Genomic DNA, 16,804 nt, shown 5'->3' with positions numbered 1-16,804 from the left:
ACTGAGTTGCATTTCAACACAATCAGCCCACCCCTATTTCCTCCGAGCTGCACCCAGACTGGATTTTAAACATCATAACACAACAGGGTGATTAGCATACAAAGCTTAAACTTCAAGCAAACTTTTCTACCAGTACAGCGTTGCCCTTCAGAACACCTTTGCACTGGTGTAAACTTTCCCATTTGCTCAGTGTGGAGAGAAATATTGGGAAACTCTCCAAGTATATTGGGGGGTGGGGGGGGGGGGGGGACTTGAATAAGCTGAATTCAAAACACATTTTCCACATCTTAACCCCACTGCCATGTCACGTTCATTTCACACTTGCTGCAATGATTTACTAGAGTTAACTGAACAGGGGTGGATTTCACAAAGAGTTAGGACTAGTCTTATCTCGAGTTAAGACAAGTTACTCGTCCTAACTTAGGACTAGCTATGCATTTTTAATATCTCTGAGGTCTAGTTGTAAGTTAGGACTAGTCCTAACTCTTTATGAAATCGACCCCAGGTACTATGGAGTTACTGTTTTCTTAATTCACAGCAGTGAATTTTTCTAGAATAGACTTTTGTCATTGTTCCTTTCGCCATTCAATTCAAATGCACAAAATACGACAACATAGAGAGTAGAGAGAAAGGTTTGTTTAAATGGAATGTCTAAACAAAATACTGCTTGGTACACGTAACAGTGGTCCGCTGACCACTTAAAACTCATGAGTACCAGTCAAAATTATTTGGCTAGTTCAGTGTTTGGATAACCGTGGCAGTATCTCTATTTCATTAGAAATATTGACTAGTGAGAAAACTGACGGACTAGTGAAATGACAAACTGAATCTGGTCATGCTGTCTGGAAACTAAAAAAATAACTGCATACAATGTACCCTGCAGTATATTTCTTCGGTTACACATCTATGTTTCAATATCCCTATGTTCGACATCCCTTATAATAATCTGACACGCGTAGTGATTTTTTCAAAATTCCTAACTCTCACCCTAACATGTAAACTACAGGAGTTGCCTGAACATAAGGGTGTTGGAATTTAGAGCACTCGGAAGTCACCATTTCATTTTTTGATTTGTCTGTGTTCCTTTAATAAATACCTACCTTGGTCTCTTCTCATTGGGCTCTGTGATAGTCAGCCTTGCGGTAGATGATATAGAGTGGACCGGTGGGTTGTAGTACTGGTCCACTTCGGTGTGCGATTCCTGCCTCTGTAAATCATTCCCTTCCTCCAGGCTGATGTGATCTGTGCTGGTCTCCATCGTTCCTTGTATGGGAAGTTCCTCATATTGAGGGAAATGATGTGGATTGGCACCTGGCACCGTCCCATTGCTGAAGTTAACTCTGTCCTCCATGGTATAGCTAGGGGGCTGAGGGTACGCAAAATTGTGTGATGTGTTCACGGGAACACTCGGCACACCTGAGGAGAAAATGTGAAGACATTAGCCAGCTGCAAAGGACAAGATTAAGAAGTGTTTTGTTGCTAATGGGTAAAACTTACAAACTTAAGTAAATTTGACAATTTCTGTATACAGATTTGTCACAATTTATAAAACTTGGAGAGCTAGAGAAGGAAAGTCAACATCAACATACCAACACCTACCAGTACCATGTAATAATAAAAGTGCAGTAATAAACACTTCACATGTACAATAGATACTATAGGAGCTACTTTGATCCTGTTCAGTAAACACAACTTTGGAGTTAGTGAAGGCCAACTGGATCCATACAAGTCCTTGAAGTGACGTTTGCAAATTGTCTATTGAATTATATAAATACATCTGGCCTGTTGTGGTTATGAGAAATCATATTGTTCATTGAATATTGTACATTCCTCTGTTCTTTTTAGCACAATAGCTGTGAGATGATTCCAGGATGCAATGCAAATATATGGGCACTGTTCAAAACCATTCAATGTACAGTCACTGTAAAAAGATGGTCCAGGATGCAATGCAAATATTATGGGCACTGTTCAAAACCATTCAATGTACAGTCACTGTAAAAACCATTCACTGTAATCATATACAGTAAAAAGTTACCAACACCTTAGTTACATGTAATGTAAACTTGAGCGAACAGGTACAGCACATGTACATGTACCTTTCAAGAAAACATGATACATGATACATGCACATATTGTAGATCTTTACATTGCACCAACATTCACTTGTACACCATGCATTATATGTAGCGTCAGGCACACACACCTAACATATTATTACACCATACATCACCCAATTTCATGGCATTGCTTAATAGCAATTTGAAAAAAAAAACCACATACATGTACACAAATATCGCCCTGTAAACAAAGTAAAGCGTTTGTGACTTTGTGGTATTTATTTTAAGCGCAGAATGCTGTAGAAAGCAGAACAATAAAATGGGGCAAAGGTCCTGTACGAACATGCGAGGCTTCAAAAGTTTGAAAAAAATTATTTTATATAAATTATTTTATATAAATTATTTAATAATTAAATTATTTTATATAAATAAAACATAAAAAATAAAAAATATATAAACAGGAATATGACTAGAGGTGGGAAGCCCATTTTCAGTTTGCAAAGGGCAATTCTTAACATCTATGGGGAATTGTTTGAAGGGGAACCAAGGGCAAGAACAGGGGCAACAGAGGTCAAGTCCTCGATGGCCACTGTAAATTGACCTTTCAAAAAAATGGAAGGAAAACCATGTTGATCAGCATGGGGGATGGGGAACGTACATACATGACCACATGGCTATAGACTGTAGGTTATTTTAAGCCTAGTTTAATTTCTGAGAGCAATTTCGTTCTCTCCTCAGAAGACAAATCAAATAAATCAAATTAAGAATGATATCAAAGATCATGAAGCGCTGCAAATATAATTTATTTGTACAAGCCCAATTTGATAAAAGGTGTAGTTCACTACCGTAATTTTCGGATTATAAACCGCGGTTTATATGTTGATTTTGACATTTTTTTGAACTCCTGCGGTTTATTCTCAGGGCGGCTTGTAAGCCGACGTATAAATATTTAAGGAAAAACGGCATTTTTAAAAAGAAAGATCGTTTGTAAAATATTCTAAATAATGTTTTTTTTTTCTTAAACGAGAACAAAAACCTGCCTGTGTGATGACAAAAACCTGTTGAAAATCCCACCACAATTGTATTCCATGTTTCCTTTGTAAAACGTTTAACAGCCGCCCTCAGCTAGCTAGCTCCCCCCGCTCAGCGCAACTCGGGTTAGACTAGACTGGTGCCCGTCTATTTATCCTAGCGATCTCTACATGCTGGCGTCAGACATTCAATTCAAGCTATACTCGTGTCTCGGCGAAATAAACTCGTCCCCTGTCTATTTTTCCCACGATCTTTATATACTGACGTCAGACATCCGCTACACTCGTGTCAGCCAGCGGTTTCTTCAGCTCAACCACGCACACCGCAACAGCAGAATGGTGAACGGACGTACGCAAAGAGCTATGCCGCTCCGGGGGATCAAACAAAACGTTTCCAACCTGCCCTGATTGTTGAGTCCAGTAACATTGGGAATTTTATTTCCAGGCGGCGCAAATGCGAGGGCGTAGCGCAACCCGTCAGCGAACATCGCTCAGTACGGTGCAGCCAACATCTGTTGTGCAATCTCGAGATTGAGCAGCGCAATTAACAGATTGCTAGCTTTACGAACTCGCATGTGTGTACATGTGCTTAATGTGCCTCTGCATGATACATTACTGCATACACACACGCTACGTCCGTCCGCCCGTCCGTCGTTGCAATAATCTGTTGTGTGGATCCTCGTTGTGGGACTACAATAAAAGGGAGGGAGAAACACCGGCCAACCCAAAAAAAAAAAAACCAAAAAGAATGCTATCCTATAATAGATCATTTCAATTACGATCAATAGTGTAAACTTTAATACATTTCCACTTTAATTACGACGCAACTCCACATTGCGGCCAACTATACAAGACTGAGTGATGTGCCGCCAGCCTGTCACTGCACATCGCCACAAGGGGACCGCAAACAAGCACGGCCCCTATGTGTTCACGCATGCGGTGATTGGCCGTTTGATGATTGGCCGTTGTTGATTGGCCGGTGATAGTTCCATTCATAAAATCTTGGCTAGACTTCGGACGGATCGAGTACAGCGGCTGCCCATTGTACAACGGGGAGCTTGAACGTCTGACCCACGCTTTGAGGCTCGGGGCCCAGTCTAATCAAACGTGAACAACTTTTGTCAACAGAGGGCGATGCGATGCAGGGCAAAGTTCAACTATTTCTCGGTGTGCGTTGTAGACCGATCTTTGATTCACGGAGATTGTTGCCAAAGAAGTTCACAAAACATATGGTCAACACAACCGATCATCAAATCGCAAATTCTTGAAAAGGGTTGTTGATGGAAACAAAATATAACTCAGGACTGATAGTGTGAGATAAAAAATCACCCGTAACGCGGCAGGTTTGAGTACTTCACTTCCGTGTTTTGAGGTTAGTTTTTTCATGTCTTTTTTTTATTTTGATCGCGGTTTATACGCCGCGCGGCATATACGCCGACATCTAAATATTTTTTGTATATTTTGAGGAAGTGCGGTTTATACGCCGCGCGGTTTATAATCCGAAAATTACGATACATAGCTTTGGTCATTTTTTGCTTTGTTCAACTCACAAATTCAAAATGTTCAAGACTTTAAAAGTTCATTTCTGACATAAACTTAAGAAGAATTTGATGACCAACCGATTTGCTGCGGACTGATTTAGTCCATATTCTTATCACAAGATTCAGTCCTAAAGGACCCCTAAGGGTCTTCATCAAACGTCTCATACATAAATTCACAGATGAACGATGCAAAGACCAACAGTCAGAAATATAGAGAGGTAGATTGATTGTAGATTCAGCTTTGAATATTATATTCTCAATGCTCTTATTAGAGCCGAACGAAAAAAGAAGACCATGAACAATTTTCAGTTTTAGATGTGGGAGGAAAACCCTATAGAGAATTATTCAAGGGAAAACCCACGCAGTCAAGTAGGGACTGAAAACTCAATACACAGAGTGTCCCAAGTGGGATTCGAAACGGGGTCCCTAAGCCGGAAGGCAAGGTAAGACACCACTACACAACACAAGATGCAGTAAGAGTAATGAAGTAAGAGGACGAACACGGTAAGGAATATCACTAAGGCTACGGAAGCCGTTGCCCCACCCCCACCTTCTTGGTCTTGGCGCAAAAATGTTGCCATTAACATTTTTTCCACAAATGAGAGGGTGCCCTTTTCTTAGGAAAGTGGTCTTGCGTAGGCAGTGTGATGGAAATTTGGACACGAACTGTGGTGTAGATGTATTAATTACCTAAACTAGCTAGACTACATTTTTTTACAGATTTATTACGTAACAAAAAATTATATCATGAATTTATATGTTCGGATTAGTTTGAAATTGTTTTCATGGGGTTCTCTCTTGCACTAACTTCATAGTTTAGTTAACTTCAAGTTATGTAGTAACTGGGGCATAATGACTTGTCGTTTCCTGGTTATTTGTGACTTGTCGTTTTTAAAGAGATGACACATCACTTTTTTTGCAACAGTACATGTATGTCATTTTTATAGTTTAGATAGACAATTCATATTCCACAGTAAAAAACAAGGCACACTTTCATATAAAAACACTGCTAAGCACAACCAAATTATGCTTAACAGAATATGGTTGCCATTCAAGAAAACACATAATACACAGACAACCTATGACTGTTGTCCTGCTCATTTCTGTTCTGCAGAACATTTTAAAGTAATATTTTCTGCTTTTAAAGGGTGTACTTTTTCCTAACAAAAAACACAATGTCCACAGATTAACATTAAACTTACACAGTTTGAAGATTATGATAGTAGAAAGCTTCCCTTGAAATTTTACTTACTGAGGTGTTGTAGTTTTTGAGAAATGAGTAAAAGTAATAATTTTGGTCTCAGTTTTAGCATGTAAAAACGTATCCAACCAGTTATGCTATGGTTTTGGTATAATATCATAACTGGTTAAGGGGATTTTACATGCTAAAATAATTTTGGTCTCATGAGACCAAAATTATTTTATGACTTGTTTTACTCATTTCTCAAAAACTACACAACCTTAGTTAGTAATATTTGAAGGGAAGCTTTCCACTATCATTATCTATAAACCCTGTAAGTTTAATGTAAATCTATGGACATTTTGAAAAAGTACACAAATCCTTTAAAAGCAGTTGTTATAAAGTCCCTGATGGGAACTATGGGAAAGCTTCATTAAAGTCAATACATGTTTATTTTTATTTCGGGAGGGAAAATGGATTCAATATCTGGTGGATGTGTTTTCGTCAATGTAAATGAAACAAATTCTGCCACTAGAAAAACAGGGAAGCTCTTTGATTTAAAAACACTCAATCTATTTGTTCTTTTGGTTGGCATCATCACCAATCATGTAAAATACCATTTTTTGGTACAATCCCAAGCCAAACTGTTTTACATGTAGTTCAAGCCAATATTTTTCTTCCTCATGGTCAAAAGTCCCTACATGATGTAGAAAACGTACTGTATTAACCACAAACCAAGACCCCCAAAACAGTCCTTCAAACTCAGAAAATTAATTAATTGGCTTTATTATAAACAAACAACTTGCTCATGTCAAAAATTAGAGGACACGTTCTAAAATGAGGCAAAGCCAAAAGGGCAAAGTGGAAGTTGTTCTTTTATGTGGTTGTTAGCCCCTCAACTAACATCCCGGACCATTGAAAGATGCATGCATGCTGACGTAAACGGCTACGTGTATGGTGTGATGCCGTCGCAGCTCAGTTGTTTACATAACCGAGACGGCGGGAAACTGACAGAGCCCTTCGATTGGTCGCCTTCACAGTGACTGTGTACGACACAGAAATCTAGTCACCCATGCATTATGCATTGACGGGTTCGTGAGACAGCTCATTTCCTATTCTACAAACTAGGAAATACTATGCACTGTATACAGCATGTGTTATTAAGAGGCTGCTCAATGCATTAAATGTGTACGGCTGGCACAAACTATCATTCACAGTTTTAATTGTACAAAATCCCTTCTATATTGGCATTTTGTCAGTCTCGACTGGTAATGCATTATATAATTAACATTGCAGACTTGTTAAATCCGTTTCACATGAGAGAACATTCAGTACAAATGTGTAGCGATGCCCTCTTAATGCCACTCTATATGACATCATTAGATACAATTACTGAAAGATGTGGGAGTATAAAGTTGATAAAAAAATTTTAAAAGTGGGAGGAATGAAGGATTTCCTGTCAGAAGAGATTAATATAAAATTAAATAAATAATTAATGGCAAAATAACAAATTCAGATACTGTTTAAAGTTGGAACAGAAAACTGACTTTGGTGTTCTTGAGGGAACAATTCTAATAAAAAATATCAAATTTGTCGGAGGTCATGATTTGTTTGACTGTTTGACATTATAGTTTGCAATGAATTCAATGTAATTTATGTCAATATAACAAATTCTGAAACTGTTAAAAGTTGGAACAGAAAACTGACTTTGGGTGTTCGTCGGAGGCCATGTATTTTGTAATTTGTGGCAATGAACTCAGCAATGAGTAAAAAGGAAGCAGCGAAAAAGCATCTCTGCACGTTTCCTTGATGACTCTTCTCTCAAAGTATGCGTGTACATTCGGTCAACAGTCTTGGCCTATGCTGAATTATGAAGACCCACTTAGCATAAGATGCGTTACTACGGCACCCAGTCATCAGACTGCCTATGATCCTCTCTCTAAGTAAGCAGTTAGTAAGCTCTGAATAACACATGATGTCATCACATGCTTGAGAATCCAGGGATGTGATGATACACTGCCCAGGGTTGTTGTTGTCAAATCAAGATGTGTCCTTGCAACAATCTTAGAGATTCTGGGGTCAGATTTCACAAAGAGTTAAGACTAGTCTTATCTTGAGTTAGGAGGAGTTACTCTTCCTAACTTAGGACTAGCTATACGTTTTTGATATCTCCTAGGACTAGTCCTAACTTAGGACTAGTCCTAACTCTTTGTGAAATCCACCCCTGGATCCCTATTTCATGCAGTCAGTTTACAAGAATAGTAAACCTAGGACAACATACTGACCCTTTTCATGATGTGCAACACTTGACACGCCCATTTGTCTGCCATTTTGGGAGCCAAAATGTACACAGAGGAATCGATTCCCAAAATATTGGACGCATTAAGTATCGGGCTTAAGGTCCATACCGATAGGTTTATGACATTGATAAAAAGACCATTGATTGTAGTTTTATTGTAATGACTGTGGAGGCCATTGTCATGGTGCATTTTTATTTAAAAAAAATTCCAGTACAATTTGAAAATTCCTTCATTTATGTGTGCAATTTGAAAAGAAAAAAAACTTCAATGTTGACTTTTTTGAATAAAATCACAGGAAATATGGGAAAAAGTCAATTTGGTACATTATCTTCTCTTTGACCAGATCTTGTTTGAGCAGAAGCATGTCAAAATCCTGTTTGTGGCTGCTGCTATGAGCATTTTGATCTTGTAGCCGCAGCCACTACGATCTGTAAAGGGACCTGGCAGTGAATTGTTTTCTCAAAATGCTTTAAATACTATCAAAAGTTGTTGTAGGTTTTAACCAAAAGTTGTTAATTACCGGTACCCCTAATTTTAATAGTGATTACCAAACGCACAGTGTAAACCTTCTAATTAAAGCCCAATTCACAGCAACATACATCATTTACCTCTCAACCCATTGAGGTGTGTAAAATAACACAATTCAGCAGGACCCTTAGGTTTTATTTCTTCCTCTATGTTAAAAACGTAACTTTATGTCATGTAGGTCCTTACCAGAAACCCACATTAGAAAGCCAAGCATGCTCAAAAATGCCTTTAAAAACACTTCCAGCCTCTAAGTTTATCGCATTTATCCGGTTTATTATTCAACCGCCACCCAGTGCACAGTCAACAATAGGTAACCACAATGGAGGGAAATGGTTTGCATAACAAACATCCTGAAGGACTGAAGCTGGCCATAAAGTGAAGTACAGAACTTGTAATCACAGACAAAAATGGTCTACAATCTTAACAAGTGCATGCCAGTAAGTTGCTTTGTGGTTGTGGTTGTACCATGCAGGAAGGAAAATTGTACCATGAAGGTAAAATTAGTTCTACCTCCATGGTTATAGGCCTACATACATGTACATATAATTTCTACTAGAGCTCACCTACATACAAGGGACATGTGTAAATCTTTCTGGATATCACCCTTCAAAACAAGTCTCTCTAAGTTTGATGTTGGCATGATCTATGGCATGATTTAGGGCCTAAATATGATGTAAAACCACATGTTATCGTACAAAAAAACCCCAAATGGTTGGGTCTATAATAGTATTTTTCATGACGTGTACATTTATGTACAAAAAGATCCCACCACACTCATTATGTCAAGTACTGTACACACACAAGGTCTGTTAGGCCATACACTTCTTCCATGGGTGATCCATAGGTTTTCATCGTTCAGTACCCCCCCCCCCCCCCCCCCCCCCCACCCACAGTCTGCGCTTCTTGCTTGGGACATGGAGGAACTTTGGGAGCAGTGTTTTTAAAACATTCTTCTTCCTACACAAATTGAAGTACATGTAAAATGTTCATATCATGCAATAACTTGTAAGCTTCCCACCAAACCTTGATAGACTGAGCTGTCTATGCACTGAGTAAAGCAAACTAGAGGCCTTTAAATGAAACTACCCAACCATGATAATCCTAAAGGTTATTATGTCAATGCAGCATAATGATGTCAGACAAGAATGAAGGGAGCTCAGCTTTCCTTGGAAATGGAAATAACAAGTCATAGCTTTGGAGCCCTCCTGTGAACATTTTCACAGGACTATGAGAACAATTGTGGGGAGGAAATTGAAAATCACCTACAATGGATTTGGAAAATAGGGGTTTGTGAAGGCAACCAAGGATAAAAAAGGTAGTGGGGAATGTACTTGAAGAGATAAACGGGCATAGGGCGAGTCCTTAGAAAAGAATAAGTTACAATGGATGATAATAATAAATATAATATTATAGTATACCCTCTAATTTGACAATTTATTTCGATCCGCTGACATGAGAAGTTTTAACAAGAATTTAGAAAACTCTGATTGTCATTACTACATTTTACTAGGCCTCCTACATTTTAACATTTTCTCATCAAACATGTATTGATGTATTCTCATCATGTTGTGGTCTTCTTTGATGAGATCAAGGAAAAGAAAGAAAAGTCTGTCTTTGAATCAACTTCACATTTTAAAAATCTGTTGACACCTATGAAAAAAACTTGTACTGTTTATATTGTACATACATTACTTACACACATACTTTAGAACACCTTTAAAGTCTACCTTTCTCAAAGGTTCTCTTCATAACTCAAGAGGTGAAATGAGGTCTTCAAGGTCAGTAGGTGGATATATTTCAACCACAACTTGGAACCCATACAGCGTCTCCATAATATACAACACAAGGGCAAAAGGTTATATTTGGTTTCTGTAGTCAAAGATACCGTCCAAGCTGGAAGCAAAGACCAAGGCCCTGTGGCCCACCATGCCTCATGGATCCATAAGGCAGATTTGGTCTATTTTAATACTGCGCCACACCATACAGGGTCAACATGAAAAGCAGCAGGATCGCATGTTAGCAATTCATGCATGAGAGATTGGTTGAATAACTGGTCTAAACTGGTGCTGAGGGCAAACCAATTGGACACATCCCCTCCAAACCACAACCCAATTTTATACCAAATGACGCCTTTCAAGCATACAGCTGTATACTAAAATGCAATTCATTTAATGCTGCATTACCAGTGTTTTAATTCTGATACACGATAAAGTAAAAACTAAGACTAAGAGAAAAGGTTTGAAACAGAGATCTCTGTGACAAAGTGACAGATTGAGAGAAATAGACCATCAGAGGGGTGATTGGTTCTCGATACATAAATACAATGTAAGGACTCTCAAGGGACTATATAATCTCAGGGACTCTACTGTGCTGATACAAATATTGGAAATGTACTTTTGATTTTTTTTTTCCCTCCAATTTTTAATGCAACATACAAAAGGCCCATTTCAGTTTCTCTTTCATAAAAATCGCTCAGCAAGCAGCTGAGTCAACACAAAGTGTTTTGTAGGGTCGTAGGGTGGGAACTTTCCATAGCTTCCAGTCTAGAGTTTGGACTTTCCATAGATTTGGGTCCAAGACAGGGACTTTCCTTCCAGGAAGCAATCACTTCAGACAATTGTGTTTATGATCTTAACTTTAACTTTCACTTTCGACAATTCTAAACTTGAAATAAACTTAAACTTCCAACATTTAATGAGTAGATAAAAAGGCCACTGGGGTGGTTTATGAGCTTCCTGGAATGCTACTGGTTTAAGATGTGTCCGGTAACATGTTGAATAAGAAAATGAAACTTTGATAGAAACAGAAAACTTTTTTAAAAACCAGACTCACTATGACTTTATAACAGGAAGTAAAAGATACTTATTTTCCAAACTACAGTTGTCAATAGAAACGGGCCTGCATAGGCAGTAAAAAGGGAGTGAACATTTTCAGCTTGGGAACTCTTGACTCCTCATGATTAAGTGTTTTATGTTAACATTTGTTTCATTTTTCTTGATCAAACCGGCCTTTTGAAAAGCTAACAAAAACTAGTTGCTCATCATGTACATGTTACCCCCAAATCCTGACAAAGTAAAACCGTAGTGAAACTTCAGGTGAGGTTTGCAGTGACATCATGTGTAAAGTGGTGGTTCTGAGAAGAAGCTTGACAACTCGTAGTGAAACTCCATTCACATTGTGACGGCTGTGTGCAATTGCTATTGCCTAGTAAAATGGTGGCATGGTTTTTTTTAAGGAACTTGGTGGCAACTCACAAAAAGAGCACTTGGAAACAAATTTCTGAACAGGTTTGATTTTCAGAGTCATAATCCTGGTGTAAATGGACCCACTTTCTGAATGAGTTTAAGGTTGAATGTAAGAATTGAATAAAGTACCACGTTGCCCTTCCTGGTGGAAAAGTGGTTCCATAGACAGAAAAGTCACGTACTGCCTCACAAAATGATCAATGGAGTCGACAGACTACCTCAGAACACTTTGTTGTTCTAAACAATATTGCTTTGTGTTTGCTTGTGGTGTAAACGTACTGCGTAAACTCTCAACCTCCAAGGATTGGATGATTCTTAGGAAAGGGCAAGATGTTCAAAACACACTGAGAAAAACCCCACAATGTCAACAACAACAAAAACAACACCAGTGGATAACCACATTAATCCAATCCCCAAATCATGCCCAACATCAATTCCATTAAAGACAGTGGACACTATTGGGTTGTCAAAGACCAGTCTTCTTACTTGGTGTATCTCAAAATATGCATGAAATAACAAACATGTGAAAATTCTGATGCTTGATTTTGAGACCTCAAATTCTAAACTTAAGGTCTCGAAATCAAATTCGTGGAAAATTACTTCTTTCTCGAAAACTACGTCACTTCAGAAGGAGCTGTTTCTCACAATGTTTTATACAATCAACCTCTCCCCATTACTCGTAATCAAGAAAGGTTTTATGATGATAATTATTTTGAGTAAATACCAATAGTGTCCAGTTCCTTTAAAAGGCCTTAAATCACGTCCTGGTATTAAACAGTTAAAACAGTCTTTTGAGTTATGTTTGAAAGCACTTATTTTAATTTCATTAATTTCAGACAGCCTACTTTTTGTTGAACATAAGTAAAACTAGACATGTTCCAGTTTTGGTACAGTTTTTTGCTTTTTAGTCAGGGTTTGGTGAGAACTGTTTCAAATAATAAACTTCAAATAAACAGACTCTGGTCCCTCACCTACATCAAACAGTTGTTGACACACAAACTGGTTTGTTTTAAACAAGGTAACGACAGAAACATATTATACCATCTATAAGACAAATACTTCCTGGTATTTAGCTCTTTGCAGACCATAAAACATTCCAATCATTGTTTCCAAATTCTTGCATTTCCACTTTATAGTGCGACCCAAAACAAACTTACCATTTGACATGGTAGTTTCCATCTGGTGACTGCCAACGTGTTGCTGTAATGGTGGGTCCTGTGGAAGTCTAGCAAACCCAGTCCTAGGTCTCATTTCAATCCCTTCGGAGTACGGAGACGACGTGGGCTGCTGCTGATGTGTCTTCTGCTGTTTGTAGTTCTGATGGGCTGGTGGTGGCAGGGGCTGGATTGCTGCAGGATAGGACATTGTAGATGTCATGTGACTACAGCGGAAGCTGCGTGTTGGACGGTCGTTCACTCACTGATGGTAGCTGCTTTGTACTTCCTGTAGAGACCAAGGAAATAGTTATACAATCAATTACGCACACTTTAAAAACTGTCTGTCTAATCTGAAATAATTACCCAAACAAATATCAAGTTTCGTTGTTACTTACATCCGCTGGCAAAAGTGAAAATAAAAACAAGAACCTACAGGAAGATCTCCGAGAGAAGTTTCAATTCAAGTGATTGCTACTGTAATGTCCCTTATAAAGTACCACTGAACTAGGTACACACTCTTTATGATAATGCAAAGTAGTGTGTTTTTAATAATTAATCACAAACCTTCACAAAAGACGTTTTTTAAACAAGCTGTTCTGCCATGAACTTTGAGCAATTTTATCAAAAAGTTGATAGCACGCATAAACCTTGATAATGTCTCTCAGGGTCAAAGTGGGGTTAGCATTTACACAAATTTACTCTGGACTAATTGGTCAAAAAAGATGACCAACAAGACTTCTGATCCTTGATAAGGTAACAAAGTATAGCCCTAATCTAACAGTGGGTTATTGGCAGTTCTTTGAACTGCAGAAAAAGGACCCACAAATTCCACCCAGATGTTTGAACTGCAGAGTTTTAGAGGTGAGCTACCCTGTAAAATAAATATCAATTTCCTGTTCAAGTAGATTTAAGTGATTATCTGATCCCGTGAAGTGGTGTGCAGTACAAATTAATGGTAGATCAAAGTTCTAGGGGGATGAGGGGTTGTGGGAGGTAGGGGGAGGGGGCGGGGTGTATGGAAGGAAGGAAGGGAGGGAGGTCAGGTTATCAAGTACTGGTTTCAGCTTTGGTTTCAAAATTCAGATATCACCATTTCGTCAGCAAAACAATCAGGAACCTAACTGATTCCCTAGGAGAGTATTCAATTGACTGACCTTATCAGTATTTAGCCCTTTTCTCATGTTTACCCCATGGTTACCCAAGAGAATGTCACACTGTAACCACCTAGGTCCCCTTTCCACAGGGTTCTGGCTGCGCACGTTTTAAGAATATCCCAGGGTTTTACCCTTGGTCCGGAGTAAGGGTGGCTATTCCCGGGGTAGTATCCATTTGCCGGGGTATATCAAGGGTGAATTGATCATGGTGTGAAATGGCTGGCTGCCAGACACATTCCCTGGGGTGGTGTGGGCAGGGCTTTAGGCACTGAATGTAGGATGTCTAATAATGCCTGTAGTACTGATATTAATCACAACCTCCTAGGCTAATAACGTAATGAATATTTGGCAATGCTTCAAGATTCCCCAAATCAGGCACACTCTGTTTAAACGTTGCATTCTTTGTGAACCCTGAATTAAGAAAAAAGCAATTAAGTTAAATTGACAAATCCAGACAAGAATCAATGATTATGCCAGACTAATATCTGATTATTACAAATTTTGTATTATTTTTTGAAGAAAAAAAAAAGAGCCTCAAGTCCATTTTCTTTGACCACTGACTGCTTATTGTACATGTAGGTCACAACAAAAGTTGACAACTGACAACGCCTGCCAAGTCTCAACTTGATCCACTAAAATTCAACAGTTCGTTCTATCCGATTCGTTATTTTGTACCGTGCGTACCACATCACAGTGTGCGTATGTCTTTGATAATGTACTCAGTAGTTACTACAAGGCTACAGTGCCTCAAAATACGCAGCAGTACAGAACATACTTAGTCCATTAGTCACTGTTAAATCAAAACAAGGCGAACCAAAAACAAAGTGGTGTAATGTCACAATTAAGTATGGTATGCTTTGATTGTTTTGAAAGTTGTATCCTCCATTCAAAAGGACAAAGATTAGATGTTATTCGAAACAAATAATGAATGTTTATGAGTGCAATGGTGAGAATCTTTTCATTCGTTGAAAGATGAAAATATTCGCACCATTGCACTCATAAACATTCATTATTTGTATAATACTGCATAGCCCATATCACACCCAGCTTATTGTGTTTAACTCCATCATTACGCTTTTATTAAGCTGTATGCAAAACGTACAGCTTATAACTTATAAGAACACTCAAGTTAGAGCCAAACGCGTGTGTGTGTCACGGTGTGCTGCACAGTGTAGTCTTCTGATAAATGAAGGATTTGATAAGTAACTACAATAAATATATTTTTTCAAAGGCAGTGGACACTATTGGTAATCACTCAAAATAATTATTAGCATAAAACCTTACTTTGTCACAAGTAATGGGAAGAGGTTGATAGTATAAAACATTGTGAAAAACAGCTCCCTCTGAAGTGACATAGTTTTTGAGAAAGAAGTAATTTTCCACGAATTTGATTTCGGGACCTCAGATTTAGAATTTGAGGTCTCGAAATCAACCATCTAAAAGCAACGAGTAATGGGGAGCTGTTGAAGGTATAAAACATTGTCAGAAACGGCTCCCTCTGAAGTAAAGTAATTTTCGAGAAAGAAGTATAGTTTTCCTCGAATGTGATTTCGAGACCTCAGAATTAGATTTTGAGGTCTCGAAATCAAGCATCTGAAAGCATACAACTTCGTGTGACAAGGGTGTTTTTTCTTTCATTATGAATAATTATCTTGCACTACTTTGACGACCAATTGAGTTCAAATTTTCACAGGTTTGTTATTTTGTGCATATCATATGTTGAGATGTACGTATATCGTAGGAGGTCCTGTTTTCAAGGTGTCCTTAAAATCGTGGCAAATCTTTTACCTCTCTGTGCGCGATGTAAATAGTCCCGAGATACAATTTTTGTGTGTTTTATTTGCCAATCAAAGAGTTTCAGCTCCCTTGACCAAAACTTAGAAACACGTAAGGCTCCACTGGTTATTTCTCACTTGTAAATGCAAAAAGTTTGGTATTTTAGGCAAGTCTACAAGGTACAAAAATATGTCATAATGTTGGGGCCATAAAAAAAATTCCCCACCGAAAAAGTTTCATCAAACACTATTTAACTCACAATTCACGAGGATCAAATCATGAGACTGAACATTCTGCTGAGCATTCTGGAAAAAAAGTACAGAGGCAGAAGCCATGTGCCTTATAATATTTTCTAATACTTTTTTAGTTTTTTTTTTAACCCTCGTATCAATATTATTATAAGTACTAAAATTTTAACATCAGCTTGGTGATTCAATTGTCACTTTTTATTTTTACGCTTTATTATAAATATTGAGGGGAATTTTTTTTATCAAAAATAAATAAACATCAGATTTAAAAGCCAATAATTATTCACACTTTTTATTTAATTTCTATTTTTTTTATATTTTTTGCAAATTACATGGTAATTTTTAAAATGTCATAACATATAATATTGTGAATAAAATGAAGACAACTGCTGGCTATAGAGTCATACACAGAGTCTCACAGAACAATTGCAGTCACTGCAGATATTCTTCCACGTATGGTTTCACCGGGAAACCATTCTTTCTCGTTTGCCTTGAAAACAGGAAAAACTCAAAACAAATGGGACCAGTTGAAGTCATTGAAGATCGGTGTGTGGTGTGAAAGTTTCAATGACAATGTCCATCAAGTT

The 16,804-nt window shown here is 38.0% G+C and overlaps 1 protein-coding gene across 1 annotated transcript in view; it reads right to left on the bottom strand.

The window, feature by feature from the left end:
- Positions 1 to 16,804, bottom strand: part of LOC117297763 — a 32,725-nt gene that overhangs the window by 15,184 nt on the left and 737 nt on the right. The window contains exons 2-3 of the mRNA XM_033780915.1: positions 13,040 to 13,325; positions 1,101 to 1,416 (exon numbers count right to left, since the gene is read on the bottom strand). Of these exons, the coding sequence (XP_033636806.1) occupies positions 1,101 to 1,416; positions 13,040 to 13,259 (536 nt within the window). The 5' untranslated portion in view covers positions 13,260 to 13,325. The remainder of the gene's footprint in view (positions 1 to 1,100; positions 1,417 to 13,039; positions 13,326 to 16,804) is intronic.

The sequence above is a fragment of the Asterias rubens genome, chromosome 1, assembly GCF_902459465.1.
Source record: "Asterias rubens chromosome 1, eAstRub1.3, whole genome shotgun sequence".
Lineage (NCBI taxonomy): Eukaryota > Metazoa > Echinodermata > Asteroidea > Forcipulatida > Asteriidae > Asterias > Asterias rubens.
Note: the sequence above shows the minus strand (reverse complement) of the source record. Positions and strands in the feature narration are given on the sequence as shown.